Here is a 25,045-nt window from a genome sequence, read left to right as displayed (position 1 = left end):
AGAACTCCAGGCCTGCCCCTTCCGCCTCCTGCCGAGAAGCCCCGCCACCGCCCCGTCCCGCTCTAGGGGGGTATCGTAGCCTACAGCCGTCCCTCAGCCCCGCGCTCGGAGCCGCACTTCACCGCGAAGAGAAAAAAAACGCGTTTCAGCGCGGCGTGTCCCTTCTGGCGGCCCGTCCCCACCTCATCGCTCGCCGTAGCGCAGCCGGAAGTGCCCGCAGTGCGCGGCCCGCGGAGCCGTGAGGATGTTGGGGGCATGGCGGGCCGCGCCGCGGCTACGGCTCCGCGCCCGCTTCGGGGTTGCCTCCGTCTGGGCGCGCTCGGCCGCTTCGGAGGCCAACAGCCGGCGGCCCGCGGAGGAAAGCCGGCAGGACTCGCAGTACCGGGACACGGTTCTGCTGCCGCACAGCCGCTTTGCCGCCCAGCTGCCGGGCCGGCTGCAGCCCGACACCGAGCTGGAGACGCAGCAGGTGCGGGGCCGGCAGGGCGGGGGGCCGTGCCGTAATTTGGGCTGCGCCTCCGTCCGGAGCGTGCTTTGTTTTCATTTGCTTTTAAAGTGCTTTACCGTCCAGACTTTGGGAAGTGCGCCGAGGTGTGACAGTTCGGGTATTTTCCTCTTGTCTCCACAGAAAAGTGGTTTCTTGGAGCTGTACTCGTGGCAAAGGCAAAGGAAAGCCAAGCAGGAGTTCTGTCTTCATGATGGACCACCGTATGCTAATGGAGACCCTCACGTTGGCCATGCTTTAAATAAAGTAAATACCTACTTGTACGTACTGCTGGGGGAAATATTCTCAGAGGGCGGTGAGGCCCTGGCACAGCTGCCCAGAGAAGCTGTGGTGCCCCATCCTTGGAGGCGCTCCAGCCCATGGTGGATGGGGCCCTGGGCAGCCTGAGCTGGGGGGGGCAGCCCTGCCCATGGCTGGGGGTGGGGCTGGGTGGGCTTTAAAGCCCCTTCAAACCCAAACCAATCTGATTCTGTGCTGCTGTTCTGTTTTGAAGTGATAAATGCTTCCTGTAACACGCTGTGTACTCTCTGTTACCGTTTATTATTAATAACCCTTCCAAATGTTTGGGCTAATTTTGGTATTCAGGGCTTTTAGTTTTCATTTCATGGGCAAAAGCAAGTGATACAGTGACAGAGATGCCATAAGACACCAAAACGGTATGAAGACCATACCGTGACATCAACACCATATGCAGTAGTAGACAGTACCTGTATGCTGAGTGTTCATCTGAGGCTGTTTCTGTAAAACAAGAAAATATTTTTAGAGAAAATCCATTCCTAAACAATATTAAATGCAGCTTGTGTTTGTTATCACGCATTTGAGTGAATGCTTATTTATATTCCTGTACTTCTAACACATATATACACACAGTTACTGTAGTGCATGGTTGAGCTGTGCCTTTGGGTTCTTTTATCCTTGGGGTATCTTGTAACGTTGTTGTACTGCATTTGTTCTTTACCTTGGTACCCTCAATGGAACCACTGATGAAATGATAGCGCCTTCTAAAATAAGCATTTCAGTTTCAAATAGTGATGCTAAATATGCTTGGGTGCATTTAGATTCCAGCTTGATTGTGGTAGTCTTACAAATGCTACTGAATGCAAATCATACTTACATAATGAATGTAAGTAAAATGTTTCTTCTTAAGGTTGCTTCTTAAGGTTCTGCTGCAAAAACCTGTAGTTATGAAAGCCTCCTGTTTTGGTAGGTGGTCACTGATATCATGAAGCAATAGTGTGCGCTAGGCAAACACTGCAGATCCTGCTAAATGCTTGAGGGCAAGTAGGATTTGTTCACTTCGAGTCCTGCAAGTTTATAAACTGATCTTTCATTTTTCCAGATTGTGATTTCTTTTGATGGGAGATCTTTGAAGTTCTGCCAAAGTGCAGAAAGATGAGCAAGAAGAATCAGAGACGTGTGCTCTTTGATGTAACTTAGTTATGTCCCCTTTAATATTTGTTTTCAATAGGAGGATCTTTAGTCATAATGTCCCTGCTCCACATGGGGGAGCTGCAGTGCTAACCTTCTGTCCTTGCAGATTTTGAAAGACATCACTAATCGTTTCCACATGATGAGAGGCTATAAAGTGCATTATGTGCCAGGATGGGATTGTCATGGATTGCCAATTGAATTGAAGGCATTGTCAGAAGTCAAAGGAGCTGAAAATCTGTCACCAGTGGAAATTAGACAAAAAGGTAAAGTACTGTTTGCAATATCTATATTTGAAAAGTTGGCTTAAGTATTTCTACATGTTACTCACCACGTTTTGAATTGTATGTTTTATATGTAGTTTTTGTACTTTATTGTAAGCTGTTGATATCAGGTATTGCTGATACTTCTAAGGTCACTGTATTTTCTAAGCAGACTGTGTACAATATAATATTAAGATCAAAATGACTCAACACGGGCTGAATTTGTTGCTGTAATGAATGTGCATAACATAACAGGAATAACAACAGGAATTTCAAAATAAAAACAAAAGAACAGAGGGTTTGATTTCTGCTTTACTTAACTGTATCTTTTTACCTCTTGCAGTTACTTTATGCAACTACTTCTCTGAAATATATATATTTTAGCTTGATTAATCTATATAATACACGTCAGTAATTAGTGTATAATTCCAGTATGCCCAGCTCAGCCTCTTCTTAAATATGTTAATAGTATATTTTAAATGCTTTTATATTGGCCTTAGTGGATGAGAGCATGTAATTAATGTAACCATTCCTTTCAGCCAAGGAGTTTGCAGAAAGAGCCATTGAGAAGCAGAAAGCTGCCTTCATTCGTTGGGGCATCATGGCAGATTGGGCCAACTGCTATCGTACGTTTGATCCAAAGTATGAAGCTAACCAGCTGAGAGTCTTCCACAAAATGTATGATAAGGTACACTGACTTTCTCATGAAGTACGTATGTTTTGGTTTGTTTCATGAGTTTTGAGTCTCTTAACATTTGCTTTCCTTTCCCTTTCCTCGTTAGGGTTTCATTTATCAGGACTATAAACCTGTGTTTTGGTCTCCTTCAGCAAAGTAAGAATCAACTTACTGTTTTGCCTTCTAAATTTTAGCAAAGCTATCAGTAGCTTTTCATGCTCAAGCGTGTTAACTTATGTTTGTTAACTGCCCAGGACAGCCTTGGCTGAAGCAGAGCTTGAATACAACGAGCAGCATGTCAGTCGTTCTGTGTACATGAAATTTCCCCTGCTGAAGTCGCCACCTAAGCTGGCCTCTGTGATAGGTATGACTTCCGTGCAGATATTAAGACTGATCGTTTTTATTTTTATCCTAATTGTAAGTAAAGTGCTTCCAATTTACATCTGTAGATGGATCATCCCCTGCCAGTGTGCTGGTCTGGACCACGCAGCCTTGGACTGTGCCCGCGAATCAAGCAGTTTGCTACATGCCGGATGCAGAGTACGTGTGCTTAACTTGGTTCACTGATCTCATCATTCTTATCAATATTTATCAGCACAGTTAAAACATTTTGAACAGCCGTTACATTTTTTTAAGGCATCTCTTTTTAAGCAATGCAATTGTAAACCACGTTCCGTATCTCAATTAATGTAATAATTTCTGTTTTCATTTTTATTTAATTCTTCTATGCTATCTGGAAATTATTTGGGGATTTAAAAGTGAATTGGATACGTACATCTTGAAAGCCTTTTTGCTGTATTTTAGACATTATTTTTATGTTTTAGCTTTATGATGTTTGTAATTATTTAGTATCATAAATCTGTATTTACATTGTAGATATTCAGTTGTGAAGTGTGCAACTACTGGTGAGCACTTAATTCTAGCTGCAGATAGAGTTGAATCCACAGCGGCTGTTTTGGACACACAGTTTGAGGTTATATCAACGTGTAAAGGTAGATTTTAATGTTGTTTATATTAAGTTGCTTAGAAATCTTGCGAGTAATTGAAAACTGCATCTGTTTTGACTTTTTTATATCATGTGAACACAAATTATGCAAGAAGTAGTCTGTCAGACTTAGTATTGGTGTATTGTAGCTGGAATTCTCATAGATTTCAAAGTACTTTTTAAAATCTGGATTCGCACTTGAAAAATTAAAGCAAAAGGATCAAAATCTTATTTATACTGATTGCAGTTCATCTGTCTTTCAACCCAAGCCGGTGAGAGCAAGGGACTGGTTACAGGTGTGCTTACTGACTGCCTGATTGCTAAATAATATGAAAACCATTGGAAAAGAATACCTAGTGCAGTGTAACGGCTGGTGCCTACAGCCAGTGTTGTCATTTAATACACTTAAGTTCTTATTGTTGTACTTTGTTGTCTCAGTGTCTTAAGCCTCCTCCGTAGCCATGAGGATGATTGAGGTATCCTAGGTTATTATTTGTGCTGAGAAACTAAAGCAGTTAAGTTTGCATCCTAACATACTGCATAGTAATATTTTGTAATAGGCAGACTTCTGATTCAGTGTTCTGAGTTGTTTGTTGTGTCATTTGTGGATTTTAGTGTTTGTAGAATGCTGAGATAGCAGTCTCTAAGAAATGGGAATGCAAACAGTATCTCTAAGTGGACTATCACTGTCATTGAAATATTGTCTAGGGTAGAAGAAAAGCTGTTACTTCAAAGAAAAAAGTGTGGAAAATTAAAAGTACAGAGAATTTCAAAGCATTTGGGTGGGAACCTACAAGTAGCAATACATATGAAGAATATCCTGTGCATACAGTCATTTGTTCCATTTCTGCTCTCTGGTAAGAAGCTGAATCTATGAGTTGTTTCTCTGCTTTCTCCATTTTTACTGTTTTTTTTTCTCCCTCCCCTAGGTGTAGATTTAGCTGATGGTTCTTGTGCTCATCCCACAATTGCTGGCAGAGTATCTCCCTTGTTACCTGCAAATCATGTGACAATGACAAAAGGAACAGGATTAGTTCACACAGCCCCAGCTCATGGTATGGAAGACTACAACGTAGCTTCTCACCATCAGCTACCCACGGTACTTGATTATTTCATCTTTTGCTCTTGATTTTCTGCAACTGTTGGTTAACAGTTAATTTGAAAAGTCATTCAAATAGTAACCAAGTGACCTGATGGAAGATGGTCGTGGTATTTTTGCAGACATCGTGGGGCTTGCTTCTCCTCATGTCAAATTAACTTGTCTGAAGGTAAACTAAGTTGTAGTTTGTTAAACCTGAAGCATACTCAAATCTAACATAATTTGCTTCTCATTACAAAAGTGGCTACTTGGCAGAGTACTTAACTCACCTTTGACTACCAAAAAGGTAATTAATAGCCATTTAGTATTTTATTTACGTAATCTGTGTTTTTATTTTTCAGGAATGCCTTGTGGATGAAAGTGGGCATTTTACTGAAGCTGCAGGTCCTGAACTTAAAAACAAGAATGTACTTGAAGAGGGAAATGAAGCTGGTGAGTATCTGATGTTTAGCCATTTATTACTTTATCTGCTACATCCCTGAAGCTATGTCTTGAGGGTCTGTATAAACTGAAGATGTTTTGAATATGGATGAGATACAAGCACTTGTTTTTATGTGTCCTTTGTGGAAAGGAATTAATTGAAGTTAACATGAGTGTTGTGGTCAAACCTGATTTTCATCTTGGTTCATTTTTTTCTCTTAGTCATTAAGATGCTTCAAGCAGCAGGAAGTTTGTTAAAAGAGGAGAAATATGTACACAGCTACCCATATGACTGGAGGACTAAAAAACCGATGATTATTCGTGCCAGCAAGCAGTGGTTTGTAAACACAGCAAATGTAAAGGCTACAGCACAGGTATCTTACTTTGTTTTTCTGTGGGACACTTAAAAGTGGCTGATAATACTTGGAGCTGGGAAATAGTCTTGATACAGCTCACTGCAGACCTGTGCAGACAATGCACACTTGTCAAGTATTGTAGAAATGATTAATGTTGTCATCTTATTTTTTGTCAGTATTGATATAACTCAGGATGAAAAATAATGACTGATAAGTTTGTTCATTGTATTTACAGGAGATCTGTAAGATTCTTAAAGAACTACTGAATATTTTTCCCCAAAATGCTTTTTAAACTGTCTCTTCTGATCTGACCTTGAGGCACAGTATTGTTATCACTGGTAAAGTTAGCTCTGTTATTACAGTAGTCTTGCAAGGTCAAGTGCCTTTGTTTGATCATCTATGTCTTCTGCCGCAGTCCTATTTTAAATCACTTTAAAATATTTTATTTTTGCTCTTTGAAATTATGTACATCTGCACAGAGAACTCCAAGCAGTGCATTAGGCTGTTTTGGGTAACAGTGATTTTGCCCTAATTAGGGCACGAGTTGTTTATTCCATATTCATCCTTATCTAGAAAGAATTAAAATAAGGCAATTATTCAGAAGAGTGGAGAGTGAGTGGTCACCCACACTCTGTAATACAGGTGTGTCAAGATGTAGTTTCAAAGCAGATATGCTGAAGCTATTTCTGACTCACGTAGGATATGTCTGGTAGAGAATCAGAGCTGGCAAAATATATGTATATGTTGGTTGCTCTGGGACATGGCTTGGAGGTGACCTGATAGTGGTCTTTCAGTATTTAAAGGGGAGGTTCAGGAAAGAGGAAAATGGATTCTTGAGCAGGGTCTGTTGTGGTAGAGCAATGGGAAATGGATTCAAGCTTGAAGGTTGTAGTTTTAGATTAGATGTAAGGAAAAAGTCTTTATGGTGTGCGTGGTGAGGCATTGGAAGAGGTTGCCCTGAGATGTGGTTGATGTCCTGTACCTGGACACTTTCAAGGTGAGGCTGGATGGGGCTCTGTGTAACCTTATTGAGCTGTGAATGTCCACGTTCATTGCAGGTGAGTTGAACTAAATAACCTTTAAAGGTCTCTTCCAACTCTAAAGATTCTGTGATTCTATGTTAGACTGTACGTACTGTATGTTAGTGAGGAACAATGTGTGTCTGAATGCTGAATCTTGTCCATCAATTTACTGTCTCCTTTATAGGAAGCGCTAAAAAAAGTGAAAATTATTCCTACATCTGCAGTGAACAGAATGCTTGAAATGCTGGACAGAAGGACGTTTTGGTGTATATCACGGCAGAGATGTTGGGGTGTTCCTATTCCTGTTTTTTATCAGAAGGACACAGGAGAAAGCCTGATAAACAGGTATTCATCTAACTATATACTAGGAAATGAAGGAATGAGCTCTGTTGTACCACAATTATACAGTGTCATAAAACTAATATAAGTAGTGTAATTTAAAACTTATTATAGCTATTCCAGTATAAATATATGTTCTTACTTGCAGTCATTTATACACACACCTAATTTAGCTATAAATTCAAACAGTCAGAAACTCATTACTGATGGTGACTTTTACGTAAGTAGCAGGTATCAATTTACTTCGATACTTAAGTTATCTGCAGAGTCTCCTTTATAGTAACTGCTGCTTTCATCCTCTACTTTCAAGTTAAGTGGGCTGGCAGTAGTCACTGACTTCTATATTTAAGCAAGGAATAAAATGCAAGTTGTGACCAGAATAGATCCTAACTATAATGTTAACACTATAAATTGAATAACACTGATATTTTGACAGAATAACTGTTTGAAATTCACTAACTGACAATGAGAAATCTGAAGTAGAATAACCAGGTCAGTTAGAGAAGAAATAACTACACTTAGGTTCAGAGTAAAATGAGTGGTTTCGAAGAGTCACCTTCAGAAACGGGAGTGAGTGAACTCTGGGTGTATAATTTGGTAGGCCTAGAGCTCCAGCTGCCTTGTTCTGCCATCTTTTGTTAATAGTATCCAGTTCTTGGACACTGAATTTCAGGAATTCCAGACAGTGCAACACAGAAGAAATCCATCTGTGCTTTAAAAAAGGAAACCTCAGCCAAATACAATTCTTTTTGTCTCTTAAGAATTAATAGGTTGTTGCTTTTACTGCTTTGGGCAGCAGAGGGGTATTCAACTGTGAGCACCCTCTAAGAGGTCATTTCATAAAAACAGTATTGTAGAGTTCCATATTCATAGTTTGTTTCCATAATTGTTTTCTGCCCTACTGTATGCTAGTACAACTCCATTTAATATATTTTATACATTTTAACTTCAGAAATGTTTGTGTAAATCCACTATGGACAGTAAGATTACACAGCTGGAGACTAACTTAAACTGTGTTACAGAACTTTCTTTATTTTGGCGATGAATAAATATTCCAGAAGTTGTCCATCTTATTTTCCAGAAGCTAGACTGAGCATGTAAATGTGATAGCTAGTGAGACTGGGGGTGTAGGCATCAGGGATTGGACTTTAAGCAGTTAGTCCCTAGCTTTACCTGATGTGACTGGGTGTGTAGGTGCACAGGTAAGTACTTTGCCTCTCACAGCAGGCAATAACTGTGAGAAATGACTACAATAACTGTAGTCGTTTATAGTACTTGAGCAATGCTGAGGCACATCAGGAAATGTGGAGGCTCTGTGGAATGCGAAATCATTTTACCTGCAGAAACTTACTATATTTTAAAAGAATTTATTTTTGGTGTGAACATACGGTATTTTTAAGGAATACCTATTGCAGTCCATTTGCAGAGTAGGCTTGAGTGTGTTCCTTGTGCTTCCTGATAGTCGTTACAAATGCACTTCTAAAACAAACTAAAGAGTATAACAAAATACAGTTCAGCAGCTGGCAGTCGGACATGAAGGGCACTGTGAAGGAATTGCTCCTTCAGCAGTTAAAGGAGCTGATCCAGTATCCAGCCCTACCTGGTACAGAAAGCATTTGAAAGGAGGGATGTGAGGGAATTCTTCAGGGATACAGGGAAGTTATCCTGAAAACCAATTACATACACATCTTCTGGAAGAGCCTGAGCAATATGAGGTGATTCCAGGAGTTGAATATGTGCCCGTGAGGGCATTTTGGTGTGACAGGCTTTGCAGTCGGTTAATGGCTCTCCCCTTTGTGCGTGGGTGTTGGCCCAACAGTGGCACACGTTGGTGAATGAGCAAAAGGATACAATGGCGTGTTCAGTCAGCGTTGTTCAAGGGGAGAAAAAGAGACTTATCCAATATGCTTGCAAAATTAGATTTATTTAATTCAATTGACAGCTTCTGATGCTCAGTTCTCCTTACTTCTAAAATGTTCTACAGCAGAGGTGAAGTTTTCAAAGTAAAATGCGAAATGCTCATTAAAGATTTAAAGCAGACTTTTAATAGCAGATTTTGGCAGCCAAAGTAGGAAAAGTGCACAGAATATTGGCCTATAGAAATGACAGGCACATTTTGAAAGCAGTCTGTCAATTCATAGGTCATTTTCCTGGACACCAGTTCTTACTGAAGTAAATACATAAGCCTGAATATTTCACTGTATTTGCATTGTCATTTTGAAAATAGGCTGCTGACATATTTCCACCACTTGAGAAGTTTCGTACATAGATTGTGCAGATAATTCAATATCGTTTATACAACAATAAATAATAACTTACATTCCAAAACTCAGGCTGTTTTCAGATCCTGAATGCTGGATAGATGTGCTTCCAGTAGCAGCTGATCCGGAGTCTTTGAGCCGCTATCAAAAGTAACAGCATCTCCACTGGAAGTCAGTGTAGTCCACATGGAGTTGCTGTTACATATGAGAGCACCAGTGGTCTGTCTTGAATGATCCTGTCTATGCATTATCAACTGGAATAAAATAAAAAAGTAATAATAAGAAAAAAGATTTTGGGGAAAAAAGATCCCTAAAAGAAACTGCTGGGGGCCCCTCTGTAAGTCAAACCACATGAATTTGGCATGTGGAAGTTTCCAGGAGATTCCTCTTTCAAGATAGAACTGCTGGTCCCAAGCAGACACGATCTTTGGTGGCTGCAAAATGTTCTTTCTGACTTGAAAGCTGAAAACTAGATTGTAAGCTTTTATGCATCAGGTTTGATGCCGGATCTCCCTACAAGTCTTCTTGTTTGCTGCTGTGGCCCCATGTAGCCCTTAAATAGATTTGAATTTATGATACTGTTGTCTAAGATGATAAATTTAATGCTCTGCTGAAGGCTTTTTATAGAGTTCTTTGTGTAGAGTACACCTCATCACATTACGATCAGAAATTAAATAATTATAATGATAAAAACCTGGAAGAGAGAAAACAGCTTTCAATTATTGCAATTTCTAGTAAAAATTGGGAGAGTATAGAAATACGAGTGTGATTTTTCTGCTCAAGTGGGGAAAAAACGACAAAATTGAATAAATGCCCACATAAAAAAACTTTCTCAACTTTCAAAATGTAATCACTTTCATGAGGCAAACGTTCTTATTTGAGGGAATTGTGTAACCTGAGGAAGAGGAGAGAAAGAGATCCAAAAGCAAAACCAGAGTTTTGTATTTCCAGACCAGGAAATAAATGTGAGATACATACTTTATCTCATGAATCGGCTTCTGAATTTTACAAACATATCTGTTCAGATAATAATAATTGCATTTTTGCCAATAAATATTGCAGAAATTATTACAATGACAGAACTCTTATCCCCCACTCTGTGCCTCCGATTTGCAAGTAACTTACATTTCTAACACACACACACACACACACAAAAGAAACAAACAGGAAAGAAAAGCAACCTGTTTTGGATATAGATCTACTGTGCATTCTAATTAGCTTTTTAAAACATTGAATGTCTCAGTTACTCACAAGCAACAGCAACTTACCATAACCTAAATACTTACTGCCGGAGTATCGCAATTCATGTTAGAAAGAAGATAAGTTGTCTTCTTTACTGCTGTTGGAAAGAGGTCGAGAGACCATTGGGAACTGTATTCCTTCTCCTCCCGTCTATATCTTAACGCTGCCTAATTTCTGTTAACACATTTAATACGTGTTCAGCATAATCAATATCAGACTTCAGAGTGATTGGCTGGTGTCGTGGTAGCGTGAATTGCCGTAGGAGTTTCAGTGTTAAAAACGTAGCAAATGACACGTAATGCAAGTTCTTCCAGATACCGTGCATGAATACAGGGCAAAGTTTTACAATGGTGTTTATTGCTAACTCTGGGAATTACCATGCTCACGCTGAAGCTCACAGATTATAAAGTGATGAGTAGTTATTTGAGGAAGGTGGTTTTCTCTTGGACCCTTCGCAAAAGTGCTTTGCAATAATCTTCCTCCTTACACTACTGATAGCTTAAATATACTCATTTTTCTCTCATCTGGTAACAGTTAATCGTAAGGATCCTAAGAAAAGATGAGAGTGATGTGGTGGGGTTGTTTTTTTTTTTTTTCAGGGTTTTCTTTGAAAATGTAGGAGGGAAAAGGTTTTGTGAAATTACATCCTCAAAGTCTTAGTTGTGTCCTTTGTGAAATACCAGATTAGATGATTGTTAATGCTTATGTATTTTCTGTAGGGAAATGACATGATAGAAAAGAATTGCACTGCTGAAGTGTTTATAACTTGATTTGAAACCATGATAGAGCTTTGAATATGTCGGTCAACAGCGGGTTGACCTGATGGTCATGGAGTCCTTAGTGATTGTAAGGGATGCATAACACAAATTGGACATTCTCATAGTTGTCTGAGAACTTTTGTGTACAGCATAATAGAATCTGTTAGTTCATGAAAATGTCTTCTTAATAATTTCATAAATTAGCACTACAGGCTTTTATGTTGCATAGTGATACACTTGAAGAAAGCTTAGTTCATGTCATGTTTTGTAGAAATGCTGTATCTACAATGGCAGATAGTTGTTGTGTGGTGTTGGCAGCCACACGTAGGGTGAGTGAAAGCAGTCATTTTATAATGGTTCTGCAAGCGAGATTGATAGCAAAATTGCATTTCCTTCTTGTGCCTCCCTCTGCTGCTGATGAGGAGAGCAGTTTCTCTTCTCTACAGGTGATACAGTTTGCACTACCACAGTGATTCTGTCCCATTTGTCCCCTCCTTAAATTCTCCAAATATTTGTGTGATAGACAATCATGTCCTCTGCTGAGGAGGGATAGGTAGCAACACAGTTTTGACAGCAGCGAACAGTAGGGTGTATTTCACGTTTCCCTCCCTCAAAAAGTTTTTATTCAGACACTGCTGATGTAAATCATTACCCTACAGAATTCCTAAAGAAGAAGCAGTGCACAGAAATGTACTGAACACAACAGGCCTGTTCACGTTAACAAATAACCATCAGTCTTCCTTAAGACTTTCCAGTTAGTTTGCTTGTTTGCTCTGAAGCTGGAGGAGCTTGAGAGGTACAAAACCGAATGCGGACTTACAGCAGCTTTGGCAAACCTATTTTTCTCATTGAAGTTACTCATTTGGAAGCCTTCCTGTTCCCCTCCTGATTCCTGTAGTTGCAATGTCAGAAAACTCTGAATCACAGAATAATTCCAAGTTGGAAGAGACTTACAAGGAACATGGAGTCCAACTCCTGGCTCCACACAGGACCAGCTGAAAATCAAACTCCCTGTCTGAGTGATAGTGCTTCAGGCTGTACCTCCTTTACTTAAGGCTTAGAACTGATGAGACTTTTGTCTGGCAAACTGATTTCTGCTGTCATTGAACTGTCTTTTCCTGAGAGCTCTCTGAATTTATAGATTTAGCCTGAAGGAGGCAAGGCATAAGGGATGTTTGCTGGCTAGCTTCCAGGTAGTGTACCAGAGCTGGAGTTGTTTGCATTTGTCTTTGAGAGGTAACACTTCACAGCTGGAAGTACAGACAAATAATCCTCTATGCAAATATTTCTGAAAGGAAAAGATAGCAGTCAGAAATGGAGCTCCTAAATGCTGTTTTACCAAGATAAAGAGCAGGTGCATTACAAAGTCATAAATTGTGTCCTAAAATCCTTATAGTGGAAGGTGAATGACATCCAGTCAGATCTGAAGGGGTAAGAGTGATGGTGGTCTGCCATTTTGGAAGTGTTACTGCTTAGTGTGTTTATATCCATAAGACATCCTCTGTTGTTCTATGTGGACTTACTGTGGAAAGACCATGGTAGGTCTGACATTGCCATTTTATCCCCACAACCAACAGTCAGGTTGTGTTTTCTTACCTTCCTACCTCGTGGTGTTACCATGTAATAACTTGTTTTACAACTTGTTGGAGAGCTTGGGTCTTCGTGCTTCAACTTTGTCTGTAAGAGCCAAGTAAATGTTGTAGTGATACAGCTCAGCTTAATAGCAGCGCAGAGAAAACATGCTGATATCCAAATATAAAACTAAGCACTGACTCTAAGGAAGTTAGATCATCAGCCTTCTGTATTTGCAAGAGAAGTGTGCCAAGTAATTATTTTGCTTGTTCCTCTTTTGCAACACTTCATCAAGATGTACGTTAATTGTTCAACTTGAGAAGTGAGGAATTAAAAGGTTACCTCTGATAGTTTGGTGACACGGTGCTTTTAGACTGATATTTTTTGAGTCAGGTTGATCTGCTGTATTGCTTTAAATGCAGCTGAAGTTTTAAAAACAACCTCTTCATTAAATGCTCTGTGAATCGGGAAGACTAAGTGCAGTTTTTTGTTTAAGCTGTTTCAGTGTATGTCTAAATTTGGCATTAAATGATGTCAAAAATCAATTCAACATCACCTTACCTACTGCGGGCAACAACTGGATGTGTCATTTTGAATGTGTCTTTTTCCCTACTAACCCAGTGAAACAATCGCAGATGTCATCAAAATAGTGGAGCAGCAAGGAACGGATGCGTGGTGGACCCTTCCTATTGAGCAGCTGTTATCAAAAGAGGCTGTAGCAAAGGTAATTTTTGACTTAAATACAGCAAGTGCATGAGATGGTTCAGTGGTGGGAAGTAATGAGAAATGTGCCATCTTATGATTGTTTTCAGTCTTCTGCCTTTATGAGAACATATCTTGTGAAAGGAACATTCAGAAAGTGATACCTGAATATGGCAAAACGCAGATTTGTGCTGTTAATTTAGGGCCTAGATCTCTGTTCTCCTCCTAAAAAGGTGGAGAGGAAACTAACATTCTAATTAAGTAAATTATCAGCACAAATATATATTGAGTCTTTGCCATTAAAGTAAATCTGAATTTGTGCTTAGTTCTTCCCATCTTTGTATTGTTCCCTTTACAGTTGTGTTAGAAAGAGAACAGAAACTGTCGTGTTACTGTGCTATCTCAGCTTCTTTTGGTAATTTCTCCTTTTTCTGTTTGGGTTTTTCGTCAGGAATTATGTATCTGAGTTATTCTGTGTTTTGTACACGGAGTTTGTTAGCATAACCTGTGCAGAAGTGGTCCAGAAACCAGGTGTCTTTTATTTCTGGCTTTGAAAAGCATCGATGGTATGGAGTATTCGATTTGCATTTCTTCACAATTGTTTTTATCCCAATAGGCTGGTGGTCACAATGTTTTGGATTACGTCAAGGGACAGGATGTCCTAGACATCTGGTTCGATAGTGGAACTTCCTGGGCTCATGTTTTGGAAGGTACAGAATTAATGTGTTGATCTTTCTTTTACAATATTTGGAGAACAGAATGTAACTGTTTTGCATGATGCTCATGGTATAAGCAAAACTGAGTCAGGTTATGCAAGCAGCAAACTGGTTGTGACCTCCTTTAAAGCTGCTTTTGCTCGTGTTGGCAAACTCATACGCAGCGTAGTTGAAGGTGCTATTGATACCATTGATTTTTAGAATATATTTTTCGGTCTGATCCTGTCATGTGTCATACAACACATCTACTAATCAGAGCATATTTGTTCTTGGCATAGAATTTCATGGCACAGATAGCCGAAGCATTTCACTGCCAGCTGGTAATTTTAGATTATTTTTCAGTTAATAAAGTTCAGTTTGTGCCAGAGGATTGCATTCGAAACAGACCGAAATTGAGATCAGTTGCTGAATCAAAGAAAGTTTAACAATGTAGGAACACAGCAGTACTTCATTCCCGATTACTTTCAGTAACCAAAGCAGTATAATGTTGCTTAAAATATTCTATTTGCTGTACGTTGTCTGTAGTTCCAGCTGTCAGTAGTTGCTACCCAGCAGGTCTGCTGTAATTGAAAAAATATAGGAAAAGATTATAGAAAAAAAAAAAAAAAGGTAGTAATTCTGCGTTCAACTCAGGTAATATACACAGCACAGTGTGTATCTAGCTATCTACCCGTGTAAAACACACTGTTTGCCTGAAAGATAGTCCAAAGTCAGGAGTCCTTTCTAGAGGAGGAGTCTGGTCCCATGCATTGAGCCTGGACTTTAAACTCTCAGTACACAGTTAGGTGATAACAATCTTGTTGAATTATAAAACACGTTAGTGCCAGAGGTTTTATTTCATAGCAACGTGGTCAGGCAACAGTACCATCAGCAAACATTCATTTTATAGAAGACCTTTACATACGTTAAAGTTCATTCTCTTAGAAAAGTTTCTGGCTTGGTTTGATTTTCAGAAGCGTTGAGAAGTAGTGGTATTTTATGTGCACAGTTACATCCTCACGTTCTCTGAGGGCTTCACACTTCAGGATGCAAAAACTCTCTAATCCTATGTAAAGAAAGCATGCTGTGTTTAATAAGTAATAGCAGAATCAGTACCTTTGGTTTGCTGTTAATTTGTTTAAGGCTCTCATGGATTCTATAACATCCAGTAAATGTTTTGTCTTTCACAATATAGACTCCTTTCTTCGTGGTACCTTTAAAGTGTCTCTTCTCTATTGCTCATCAGTTTTCCTGAAACTTGCTGGAACTTCGTGTGTGAGGCTTCTCATTTTGCCATGACTGCACTAACCCAGCTGGTTCAAAATGTGGGGATAGGACTGACAAGGAAGATGATTTCATAAGCTCTTTTCCTTCAGAAACGCTACAAAGGTTGCATTTCCTTTTCTTCTGTGTCCCAGCCACACAGAAGTGGAAATGCAAAGCCAGAGATTCATATAAAATGACAGGTTTACTTTTCCCTTTATGAAGAATGCACTTGGAAAGAGAATGAGTAGCTTTGTTTTGCATTTCTCAATGTGCCCCAGCTTTTAAAATCTTTTGCAGAACTTCTTCCTGTGGAAGTAAAAGTAATTGCCAAGGCTTACAAACAGACTAACTGGTCGGGTTCCTTTTCCCAAATACTCTTTGGGGGAAAAGGAAAAAGGATGCAATCCAGGGAGAGAAACAGAATTGCTTCGAAGAGCTTCCTGCAGCTTAAAGTCATGAAGGCACACTGGCACGTGGGAGTTGGCATGCTACCTGCAAAGTGCTACCTGTTCATTCTGTGGTAGGAGATCAGTGATAACAGCAGTTATCGCTCACCTTGCGAGGACAGTAATGCAGAGCAGTGGTTCTGTTAAAGGGCTGCAACACGTGAGTTATTTCAGGACAACTGGAGGACGTAATGGATGGCTAAAACTGTGTGACTCACGTTCGTAATTGTGGCTTTCTGCAGTGAACTCAAGTTACTGAAAAACTATGAATTGAGAGTAACCAGCAGGAATAAAGAGCTCTACAGATCTCCCTGCCAAGACAAAACCACGCAGTTCTCCCAGAAATATCACCTCTGTGAGCTGGGGAACTTGGCTCTGAGCTTACGTAGGATTGAACACACTTTGTGTGAGCAAAACACTCGTCTAATGAGATGGAGCAGTGTGGGCCCCAGAACCAAACGGGGGGTGACTGTGCCGTTCTGCGTTGACACTGTGACAGTAGGGTGCGACTCACACACTGAGATCAGACATTTAGTTCCTGTAGTCACAGGACCAAACCTGTGCAGGTATCACTGGATCGTGTGTCAATTCCATATGAAGCAGATCCACATGTGTGATGTGATCTGGAACCCCCTTCTGATGCTAAGGGTTTCCTGGGGATGCTTTTTGCTTCTCTGTTTGCATAGCGCTATTTTCACCGAGCAGTTTACTGTTATGAGATCTCATCCCATGTTTCTCCTGCTGCGTGTGCCTCAAGCACTGAAGGAAAGTGTTTCCCCATTCTTCCGTGCAGTGTTAACATTTCTTTGAGTGTTTCATCCATGTTTTAAGTGCTGCTGTGTTATAAGCAGAGTGCTAATACAGTGCATGCCAGAAGGTGTGGTACAGGCAAAATCTGGTTGTAAAGCATCTGCAGATTTGAAATGCTCTGTTCTGTGATACTTGGGATATTTGGGTTTTTTTGTTTGAAGTTCAGATTGTGTTCAGCCTTTTGATAGCACTCGTTTCATTAGCTGCTTCTGGAGCATCCCTTTGAGGGAGCTGTGTTCTGTCTTCAAACTGTCCTGTAAAGGACATCGTCATTTTCTCCATGGGCAGAGCACCATGTGTGCTACAAACCTGAAATCACCCATAGTTTCACACTGCAACGATGGTAATTCTCAGCATAACTCTTTCCCTATCTTATTGGCTAATATTTAACAGAATGAATGTGATTATTTTACAACTTACCTATCTGTGTGCTTAAACTTTTGTGCTGACTGAGAGACTTGAATTTATCTTAGCTGATTCATTTCTGGCATTAAAATACAGTACGTTTAATCCAAAAGTCAAAGTCTGTAAGATCAAAGATATGGAATCTTGAAATCCAAACCTGAAGGATCATAAATTGTCATTCTCCTCAGTGACCTATGTACTACAATTCAATGTGAAATAAGTAACTGCAGGCTCTGCTGCCTTGCTGAACGCATTCTTCAACGTAGAAAGAAATGTTCGTGATTCTAATTAATTTATATATAACCACTGTAACTTTAATGAGGCTGAGGTAGAGGAGCTGCCCGTGCGCTTAAAAGCCAGGCTTTGTATTTGCAAATCCAGCATTCATTTGTATGTTACACAGCTGAGATGTTCAGGCCCCCATCAAGCTCTCACGTTGGCCAGCTTGCCACACATTTGTGTTCCCGTCAAAAAGACCAATACCAGTTTGCCATCAGTCGTTTGTTCAGACTCTTCTCTTGCTTAAGGTTTAGCTTGTCATGTCCATGGAAAGGTCACTTCTTCACAAGCAGCGTGTAGTAAACTGGCTGTAAAACCAATGCATTGCTGCTGCTGTTGGAACAGATCTTCCACTTTCCTTCCTAACCACAGGTGCTGCTTCTTCAAGCCTTGTTCTCACAGCTCTTTTTGCCATCTGTTAAGGCAAAGGCTGATCCCTGCTTCTGCTTTTAAAACCCAAACTCTTTGCAGATTCTTTTGAAGGAATAAACGTGTTAAAAACCCATTCCATCCACCCACACGTTTTCCTTGCGCTATCTGTAACTGCACGGCCTTGACCTTTGTAATGTTGAACTTCCTTTTATTGCAGGATGGATCTAAATATCGAAACTTCCATTAGGTTAAACAAATAAACCAAGGGTGGCAGCAGCAGAAAGAAGCATTGTCTCAGGGGTCCTAAGAAGTGGATAGGGGGAACTATAAGTTAGAAACTGAGCAGAGAAATGTTTGAATATCTGGGGATTCCTGCCCCTGCATTCTTCCAAGTACAGTGTTGCACATTTGTAGGCTTTGTGACTTGCATGTTATGCTGTTCTCTGACAGTGACTTGACTTAGAACTGTGTCAGACTAGGAGGGACTTCTTGAATCTTGAGAAGTGTTGTAGTGAGCTGGGGGGGTCAGCCTCTTCTCTCGGGTGACTAGTGATAGGATTAGAGGGAATGGCTTCAAGCTGCGCCAGGGAAGGTTCATGCTGGATGTTAGGAAATACTACCTCTCTGAAAGGGTGGTCAGGCACTGGAATGGGCTGCCCAGAGAGGCGGTGGAGTCACCGACCCTGGTGGTGTTCAAAGAGCATTTGGATGTTGTGTTGAGGGACATGGTTTAGTGAGAACCATTGGTGAAGGGCGAATGGTTGGACTGGATGATCCTGTGGGTCTTTTCCAACCTTAGCGATTCTATGATTCTATGATAATCAACAGATCTTGCCCCCTTTCATACAGTGACTAAATTTCATCAGGAAGGCCATTAAAGCTTTACTGCTCTGCTTCAGCCCTATGGGAAAAGGCAGGTTCCTCCAGAATCCTCTTTCTCACAACATGTTCTCAAGTTGCCTCAATGCTTGCCTGAAATTTGTAAGCTTCCTGGAAAGGCCAATGACCAGAAATGTAAGTCCTGTCACTGGTGAACATCACATAGAGAGCTTCGTGGTCCCCGAAAATCCCTGGTGCATTACACAGGCTGAGCAGCCACATTACATCTGTGACTTCAATTCCAGGGAATTCCCAGCTGATGGAATGTCAGGTTGCAGCATAGGTTTTTATTAATTCCAAAGTTTGAGATGTTTTCTTGGGTGCTTCAGTTTGATTAGGAAAGTAATTTGACATCTTCTCATGAAGAGCTTTGAGTGTTATAGCTTCTGATTCCATAATTTATTCTTTTGTTCAGTGAAAAGCTAGCTTATTTGTTAAGTTCTGGATTTCAGCAACTCTTGGCTTTTAACAAATTTTGCAATACCGGTGCAAAATTGTATCAGTTGGATAATGTTGTATCTCAAGGTGGTTATTAGGAATCATTTCCTCTCTGGAAGAGCGGTGAGGCAGTGGCACCGGCTGCACAGGGAGGTGGTGCAGTCACTGTCCATGGAGGTGTTCGAGAACTGTGGAGATGTGGCACTGAGGGACGTGGTCAGTGGGACGGTGGGGTGGGGTGGGCTCGTGGTTGGACATGAGGGTCTTCATGGTCTTTTCCAACCTAAATGATTCTATGATTTCATGATTCTGTGTTCAAGTAACTGTGCACTGTACATAGAGGTAACTAATCTACTGCGTTTGAAGAGCAAAATAAGTTCTAGTAATGACTTGTAGAGATTTTCTGTTATTAGTTGTTCAAAGGTACAGGCTGATATTTAAAACAAACTTAACAAACAAAACTACTCACAAATCTTCTATTTTTAAAGGTGCAGAGCAAAGAGCAGATGTATACCTCGAGGGAAAGGACCAACTGGGAGGCTGGTTTCAATCTTCTCTATTAACAAGTGTGGCAACAAGGAAAAAAGCACCATATAAGTAAGTGCATAGATTGCAAGCACATTACAAGTTCCTTTATTAAATACTAGGCTTTTGATGGGCTGGACAGTAGCGTATAAAGAAGAGAAGACAGAAAACATAGAGAAGAATAACATGAGTCAATTGCCAAGAGGCTGAGCAACTTTAAAGAAATATGTTGGCTTAAATAGTAACTAATATTTTAGTTTTTAGTACATCTGAAACATGTGCCCTGGATGTCTGTTAACATGGCGAGATGAGATGAGGAAAATGAACATTTATGCTCTGCTTGGGTTGGTAGCGTGGCGCATTCATGGTTGGTTGATCTCTACAGCTGAAGGCTCAGACTTGCCAGTGTAGAAGATTTCTGTATGGTTTCACCTATAAATATCTTTATTAGAAATGTATTCTTAACACAGATTTTTTCAGTGATGTTCTTTTCTTCTGTAAAATCTTTTCCTCAGGACTCTGGTAGTTCATGGGTTTACTCTCGGTGAGAAAGGGGAAAAGATGTCCAAATCCATCGGCAATGTGGTCGACCCTGATGTGGTAATCAATGGAGGTGACGTAAGTCAAACTCTTGAGTTTCCTAGAATTGCTCGTTAGAAGTATTCACTGCCAGATTCTGCAGCTGTCTTTTCTCTGCACAGCTGTCTTGAAGCAGAACTCTAGAAACCTTTTCCAGAGACTTTGGCTACTTTGCAGTTCCGTTTGGCTGGAATAAAAACCTTGAGTTATTTTATGTCAACTGTAGTGCTTTAAAAAAGCTGCTCTCAGTTAAGAGAAAATAAATTTTGAGGCAGATGTAGGATGATTCCTTTTTAATTTAAGAATAACCACTGTTGGTGGAATGATGGGGAGGTGGGATTTGAGGTTTTAATTGGAATTTAGTTGTGCCTAGCAGTATGGGAATCAAAACAGCGTTTGCACCCCAGAAGCCTTCTGGTCTCAACTGGGCTACTTGTTGATTTGGTGAACTTGATTTCTTTTGGGGGTCAGGGAGGATTGCACTGAGGTGATGCTGTGAATTTATTCCCTCCCCAGTCCTGCTTTTGCTCTTTCTGAGGCCGTTAAGCAGGTTTTACACTTCTCTGGACAAAAGGACCAATCCTTACAAAGGCTTATTTATCTGGCTTAATGAAACAGCATAGTTTGCGTTCTTTCTAGAGGGAGACAGGTCATTTCCAGAGCTGCAAACAGTGTGAAGAAAATATATATGTATCTTCAGATACGAACGTTGATATTTTAATGTTAAGTATTCAAAGGATTCAAGGCTGGAAGGTCAGTTTGTCTTACCTTAGTTGTAGCATTGCCCATACACAGTGCTGAGTGCATGCTGTAGTCCTGGCTTAGCAGTTAGCCTTGCCAAAGGACGGGTGAAGGCCTCCAAATGCAATGGCTTCTGTGCACGGTTGCGGATACATGCACAGCACTGTCAGTGTGGAATTGCAGTGCTCGCTGTGCTGGAGGGCACTCTCACCAGTTTTCCTTTCTCTCTCTACTTAGGATCACACCAAGGACCCCCCGTACGGTGCCGATGTTCTCCGCTGGTGGGTGGCTGAATCCAATGTTTTTACTGAGGTGCTGATCGGGCCTGTGGTACTTAACGCTGCCAGAGACGACATCAACAAGGTAAGAACCAAATGCTCTAAGACTCCTCGTTCTAAGGACAGGTCCTCTTTCTATTTGGGTTTGTGTTAGATAGGTAGAATTCATTGCAGAAGTTTTCAGTTTCAGCTTTCTGACCTCACGCAGGTGGGTGCTGCTGTGCTCTTTACGTGTGTGGCTCCAACAGTAAACGTGTGAAGGATAAACACGTGCTTTGTGCAGCAAGCTTAGGTAACCCCCAGTCTTTACAATATCTACAGGTCCTTTTGGCATATGTCATACGATTTCTACAGGTCCTTTTGGCATATACATGGCATTCTGTAATTACTCCATCGATCAATCTGAAAAGCAACCAGCTTTAAGTAATTTGTTATAGGATATTCCCATTCAGCCTTTCATTTAAAGTGCAGAGCATCAGTGTTTAACTTGGCTGCTTTGTTCCTAGCTTCGGAATACACTACGTTTCATGCTGGGAAATATGGCTGGCTTCAATCCAGAAACGGATTCCATCCCTCCTTCAGAGATGTACATAGTAGACCAATACATGCTGCATTTACTGCAAGACTACGGCAGCAAGGTATGAGTAACTTCTATTTAGAACAATATATGTATGCGTAATGGTTTTGTTTGCCCATACCTTCTAGAGGAACATGCTTTAAGTGTATGAGCAAAGCGTGCACCAGGTGTGCAAATAACAATCACTGAGGCTTTTTTTTTGAGAGGCAGCGTGCTTCTTTTAGCACATCAGCTTCTAAGAGGAAGGCATTCTCACCTCATTTTTGACATTGACCTCTGCCCCAAGGCCTCGAATTAGAGATCTTTAGAAATAGGCTTGGAGCTAAAGAAACAACTCTACCGTTTGTTCAGAAATCTGCTGTATGCCAGCGTTTAGTAATTTATGTCATTTAGAATCATCCTGCTGAATGGATGGACGTAATTTCTGATTGCTCCCTGTGTTCTCCCTTAAAATGTGAACTGACATTATTTCTGTCCTAATTAGTTAACTGAACGATTAACACTTTTCCCCTCCAACAACCTTTAGAGGAAAAGATTGTCCCAGATTCCACTTACCACAGTCCACGTTTCACATTCATTGGGGTGGTCACTGTACGCTGTGTGATGAAAACCAATGTGCCGTTCTTCTCTCTCTGCTCCCTCTCCCAGGTTACAGAGGCATACAAAGAATACGATTACAGCAAAGTTGTTCGATTGCTGCAAGCATTCTGTTCCAGAAACTTGTCTAACTTTTATTTCAGCATAATCAAAGACAGGTGAGTTCATTACAGTCATCAAGGGGAAAGAAGAAAATGTAAATTGAAAATCAGTCCCTTTGAGATGAAGGTGGTAACACGTCGTGCAGATGTTGAGTGAATAGAGTTCAGGGTTGTACTGTTGTGCACTCAGGTCCGCAGGTGAGAGCTCAGTTACTGTCAGCTGAGTCTTTCTGTGGTCAGTGTGCTTCTCTGGTCTGTCCTCTGGGGGCACTGAATCATTTTGGAAGGTAATGGAGCATTGTGTGCATTGAAACTACGTTTTAAGAAGGGGTTTTTGAAGCTGCATTTCTGCCTAGAAGTGTGTTTAGCTGTGGTATTTGTGAGTTTATGAGGGAGGGACTTTAGCACTTAAGCTGGGCAGCCTGACGTCTTTTACTGATCTGAAAAACTGATGAAGGATCCTAAGGACATGACTTTAAGCACTGCTTTAATCTGATAGCTTTTTAAGTTTGAAAGGGCCGTGTCACAGGGGACGGAAGAAGGGAGTTGTACTGATGGGCGGTTATAGTGACTTTTGGTTTCCAGAATGTACCTAAAGCAAGGGGGGAAAATGCTAGCACTAACCCTTATAGGCGAACTCTAACAAAGGGCTAACGGAGATACAGGCTCTTCATTGCATGTAAAGTATGGTTCTTGACTAATAACATTAACATGGAAGTACAAAGATAATACTTAGCACTTTTATCTCTTGCAGGCTCTACTGCGAAGAAGAAAAAGATCCTAAGCGTCGTTCGTGCCAAACTGTGCTAGCAGAGGCATTAGATGTAGTAGTTCGATCCTTCGCACCAATCCTTCCTCACTTAGCAGAGGAGGTTTTCCAGCACCTCCCCTACAAGAAAGGTAAAGCACACATCGTTTCTAAGGACTTCTTTTAACGTGCTGTTGAACTGCATCGTTGAAAGGAATACAAATACAGAGATAAGCCATTCGTTATTTATTTTGTTCACTTAAACACTTACTTAAATAGGAAGATAATTCAATTTTCCTTTGTTTGCTCTGCTCTCAAGACTCAGAGGGTGTGTTTCGTACTGGCTGGATTAATGCAAGCTCAGGGTGGAAGAAACCTGGGATTGAGGAAGCAATAGAAGGTGCATGTGCAATGAGAGACTCTTTCCTTGGGTCCATCTCTGGCAAGAATGCTTTGGAATATGAAGTCATCATTGTAATTGAGCCTGGATTGCTATTTGAATTAATGGAGGTAAAAGATGCATCTAAAAATTAGAGCTGTCTGTGCTAAAAAAATGCTAATTTCTGCAAACTTGCTTCTGCTTCAGTAAGTGGCTTTGTTGTACTCACCATCAAAAAGTACAGAATCACAACATAATTGAGGTTGGGACTGCTGGAGACAATACAGCCCAGTGTCTCCTATTAGCATACTTGTGCTCTCTTCCTGACAAGGCTATGACAGCGGTTGCAATCACACTGCAATTCTGTTGGGTTGTTGGTTTTTTTTTGCTATAACCTGTGATAGCAGGAGGATGCTGAGGAGCAAACCCGGGTCTGAAAGTTAACTCTCTTCCATAGGCACTACAGGCTGAAGAGTCTTCGAGAGTGTCACAGCTGAATGAAATAATGATGGCTTCTCAAACAACTCTGTTGAGTGAGATACCTAAAGAAACACCTGCAGATGCAAACATCGTCAAAGGAAACTTTTTGATTAACTTAGAAGGTAAGAAAACCATCCATCCTTAGAAGGTAAGAAAAGCATCCAGGTCTGCTTCTCTGCTAAGCCATATTTATTTATTACTGCACTGTAAGCTGTCTGACTGTTCCCTTCCTCCATAGGATTGAATATGCTAACTACACCTGGGTGTAGATGACCTCAGCACTGTTTTCTTTAACAGGTGGAGATATTCGTGAAGAATCTTCATATCAAGTCATAGCCCTACCCACTACCAAAGCAAAATGCCCTCGCTGCAGGAGGTACACTTCGGATTCCTCAAGCACTCCTTGCCCCCGCTGCCTCAAAGTCATTGCTGGAAAAGGAAGCACATGAGGATCAAGTGCCTACACGCAGGCTGCTCCAACGTGCTAAATAATTGAGAGGTGTAAAAAGTGGTCAACCAACAGGTCTTGGAACCTCAGAACCACTGCTGCTGAACCCCCAGCCGGAGCAGAATTAATGTGCTTTGGGTGGAACTATATGTATATATTCAACTGTGTATATGAATTTTCTGCTTAATAAAAAATGATGCTCAAAAAAACCGATTCACTTGTTTTAGTAACCCATCTCCTCTAATACTTGATACATCTACAGTATATGGCCTTCTGCCCATTTCATATGTCCAGGACATAGGTTTGCAGAACACAAAGAAACAGTCCTTCAGAGCATCTCCTCTTAGAAACAAAACAAAAAGCAGTCAGCACCA

General features: G+C 40.7%; 1 protein-coding gene, 1 long non-coding RNA gene and 2 other non-coding genes across 6 annotated transcripts; 1 reads left to right on the top strand and 3 right to left on the bottom strand.

The window, feature by feature from the left end:
• Positions 1-212: 212 nt before the first annotated feature.
• On the top strand, positions 213-24,880 carry IARS2 (isoleucyl-tRNA synthetase 2, mitochondrial). 2 transcript variants are annotated; one of them, NM_001006397.2, is made up of 23 exons: positions 213-469; positions 629-751; positions 2,043-2,199; positions 2,736-2,884; positions 2,979-3,028; positions 3,127-3,236; positions 3,322-3,412; positions 3,749-3,864; positions 4,787-4,956; positions 5,298-5,388; positions 5,599-5,750; positions 6,939-7,099; positions 13,548-13,650; positions 14,245-14,338; positions 19,707-19,815; positions 20,259-20,361; positions 21,301-21,426; positions 21,848-21,979; positions 22,567-22,673; positions 23,371-23,516; positions 23,684-23,874; positions 24,201-24,345; positions 24,521-24,880. In NM_001006397.2, exons 1-23 carry the CDS (start codon positions 245-247, stop codon positions 24,670-24,672), a joined length of 3,003 nt encoding a protein of 1,000 aa, NP_001006397.1. In that variant the 5' UTR covers positions 213-244; the 3' UTR covers positions 24,673-24,880. The 2 variants fall into 2 exon arrangements, with proteins under 2 accessions (NP_001006397.1, XP_040552980.1); XM_040697046.1 differs by lacking the exon at positions 213-469 and having other exon boundaries at positions 627-765.
• LOC121113144 lies at positions 8,999-10,755 on the bottom strand. 2 transcript variants are annotated; one of them, XR_005858117.2, is made up of 2 exons: positions 10,623-10,755; positions 8,999-9,608 (listed from the first exon to the last, which is right to left on the bottom strand). It is a non-coding gene; the product is annotated as an uncharacterized LOC121113144 (long non-coding RNA). The 2 variants fall into 2 exon arrangements; XR_005858116.2 differs by having other exon boundaries at positions 10,641-10,755.
• On the bottom strand, positions 9,160-9,264 carry MIR215 (microRNA 215). The gene has a single exon (NR_031427.1). It is a non-coding gene; the product is annotated as a microRNA 215 (primary transcript).
• On the bottom strand, positions 9,496-9,570 carry MIR194-1 (microRNA 194-1). Its single transcript, NR_031426.1, has one exon. It is a non-coding gene; the product is annotated as a microRNA 194-1 (primary transcript).
• Positions 24,881-25,045: the final 165 nt, after the last annotated feature.

Source organism: Gallus gallus, chromosome 3, assembly GCF_016699485.2.
Source record: "Gallus gallus isolate bGalGal1 chromosome 3, bGalGal1.mat.broiler.GRCg7b, whole genome shotgun sequence".
NCBI classification, from domain to species: Eukaryota; Metazoa; Chordata; class Aves; order Galliformes; family Phasianidae; genus Gallus; species Gallus gallus.
This window is presented reverse-complemented; position numbering and strand designations above follow the sequence as displayed.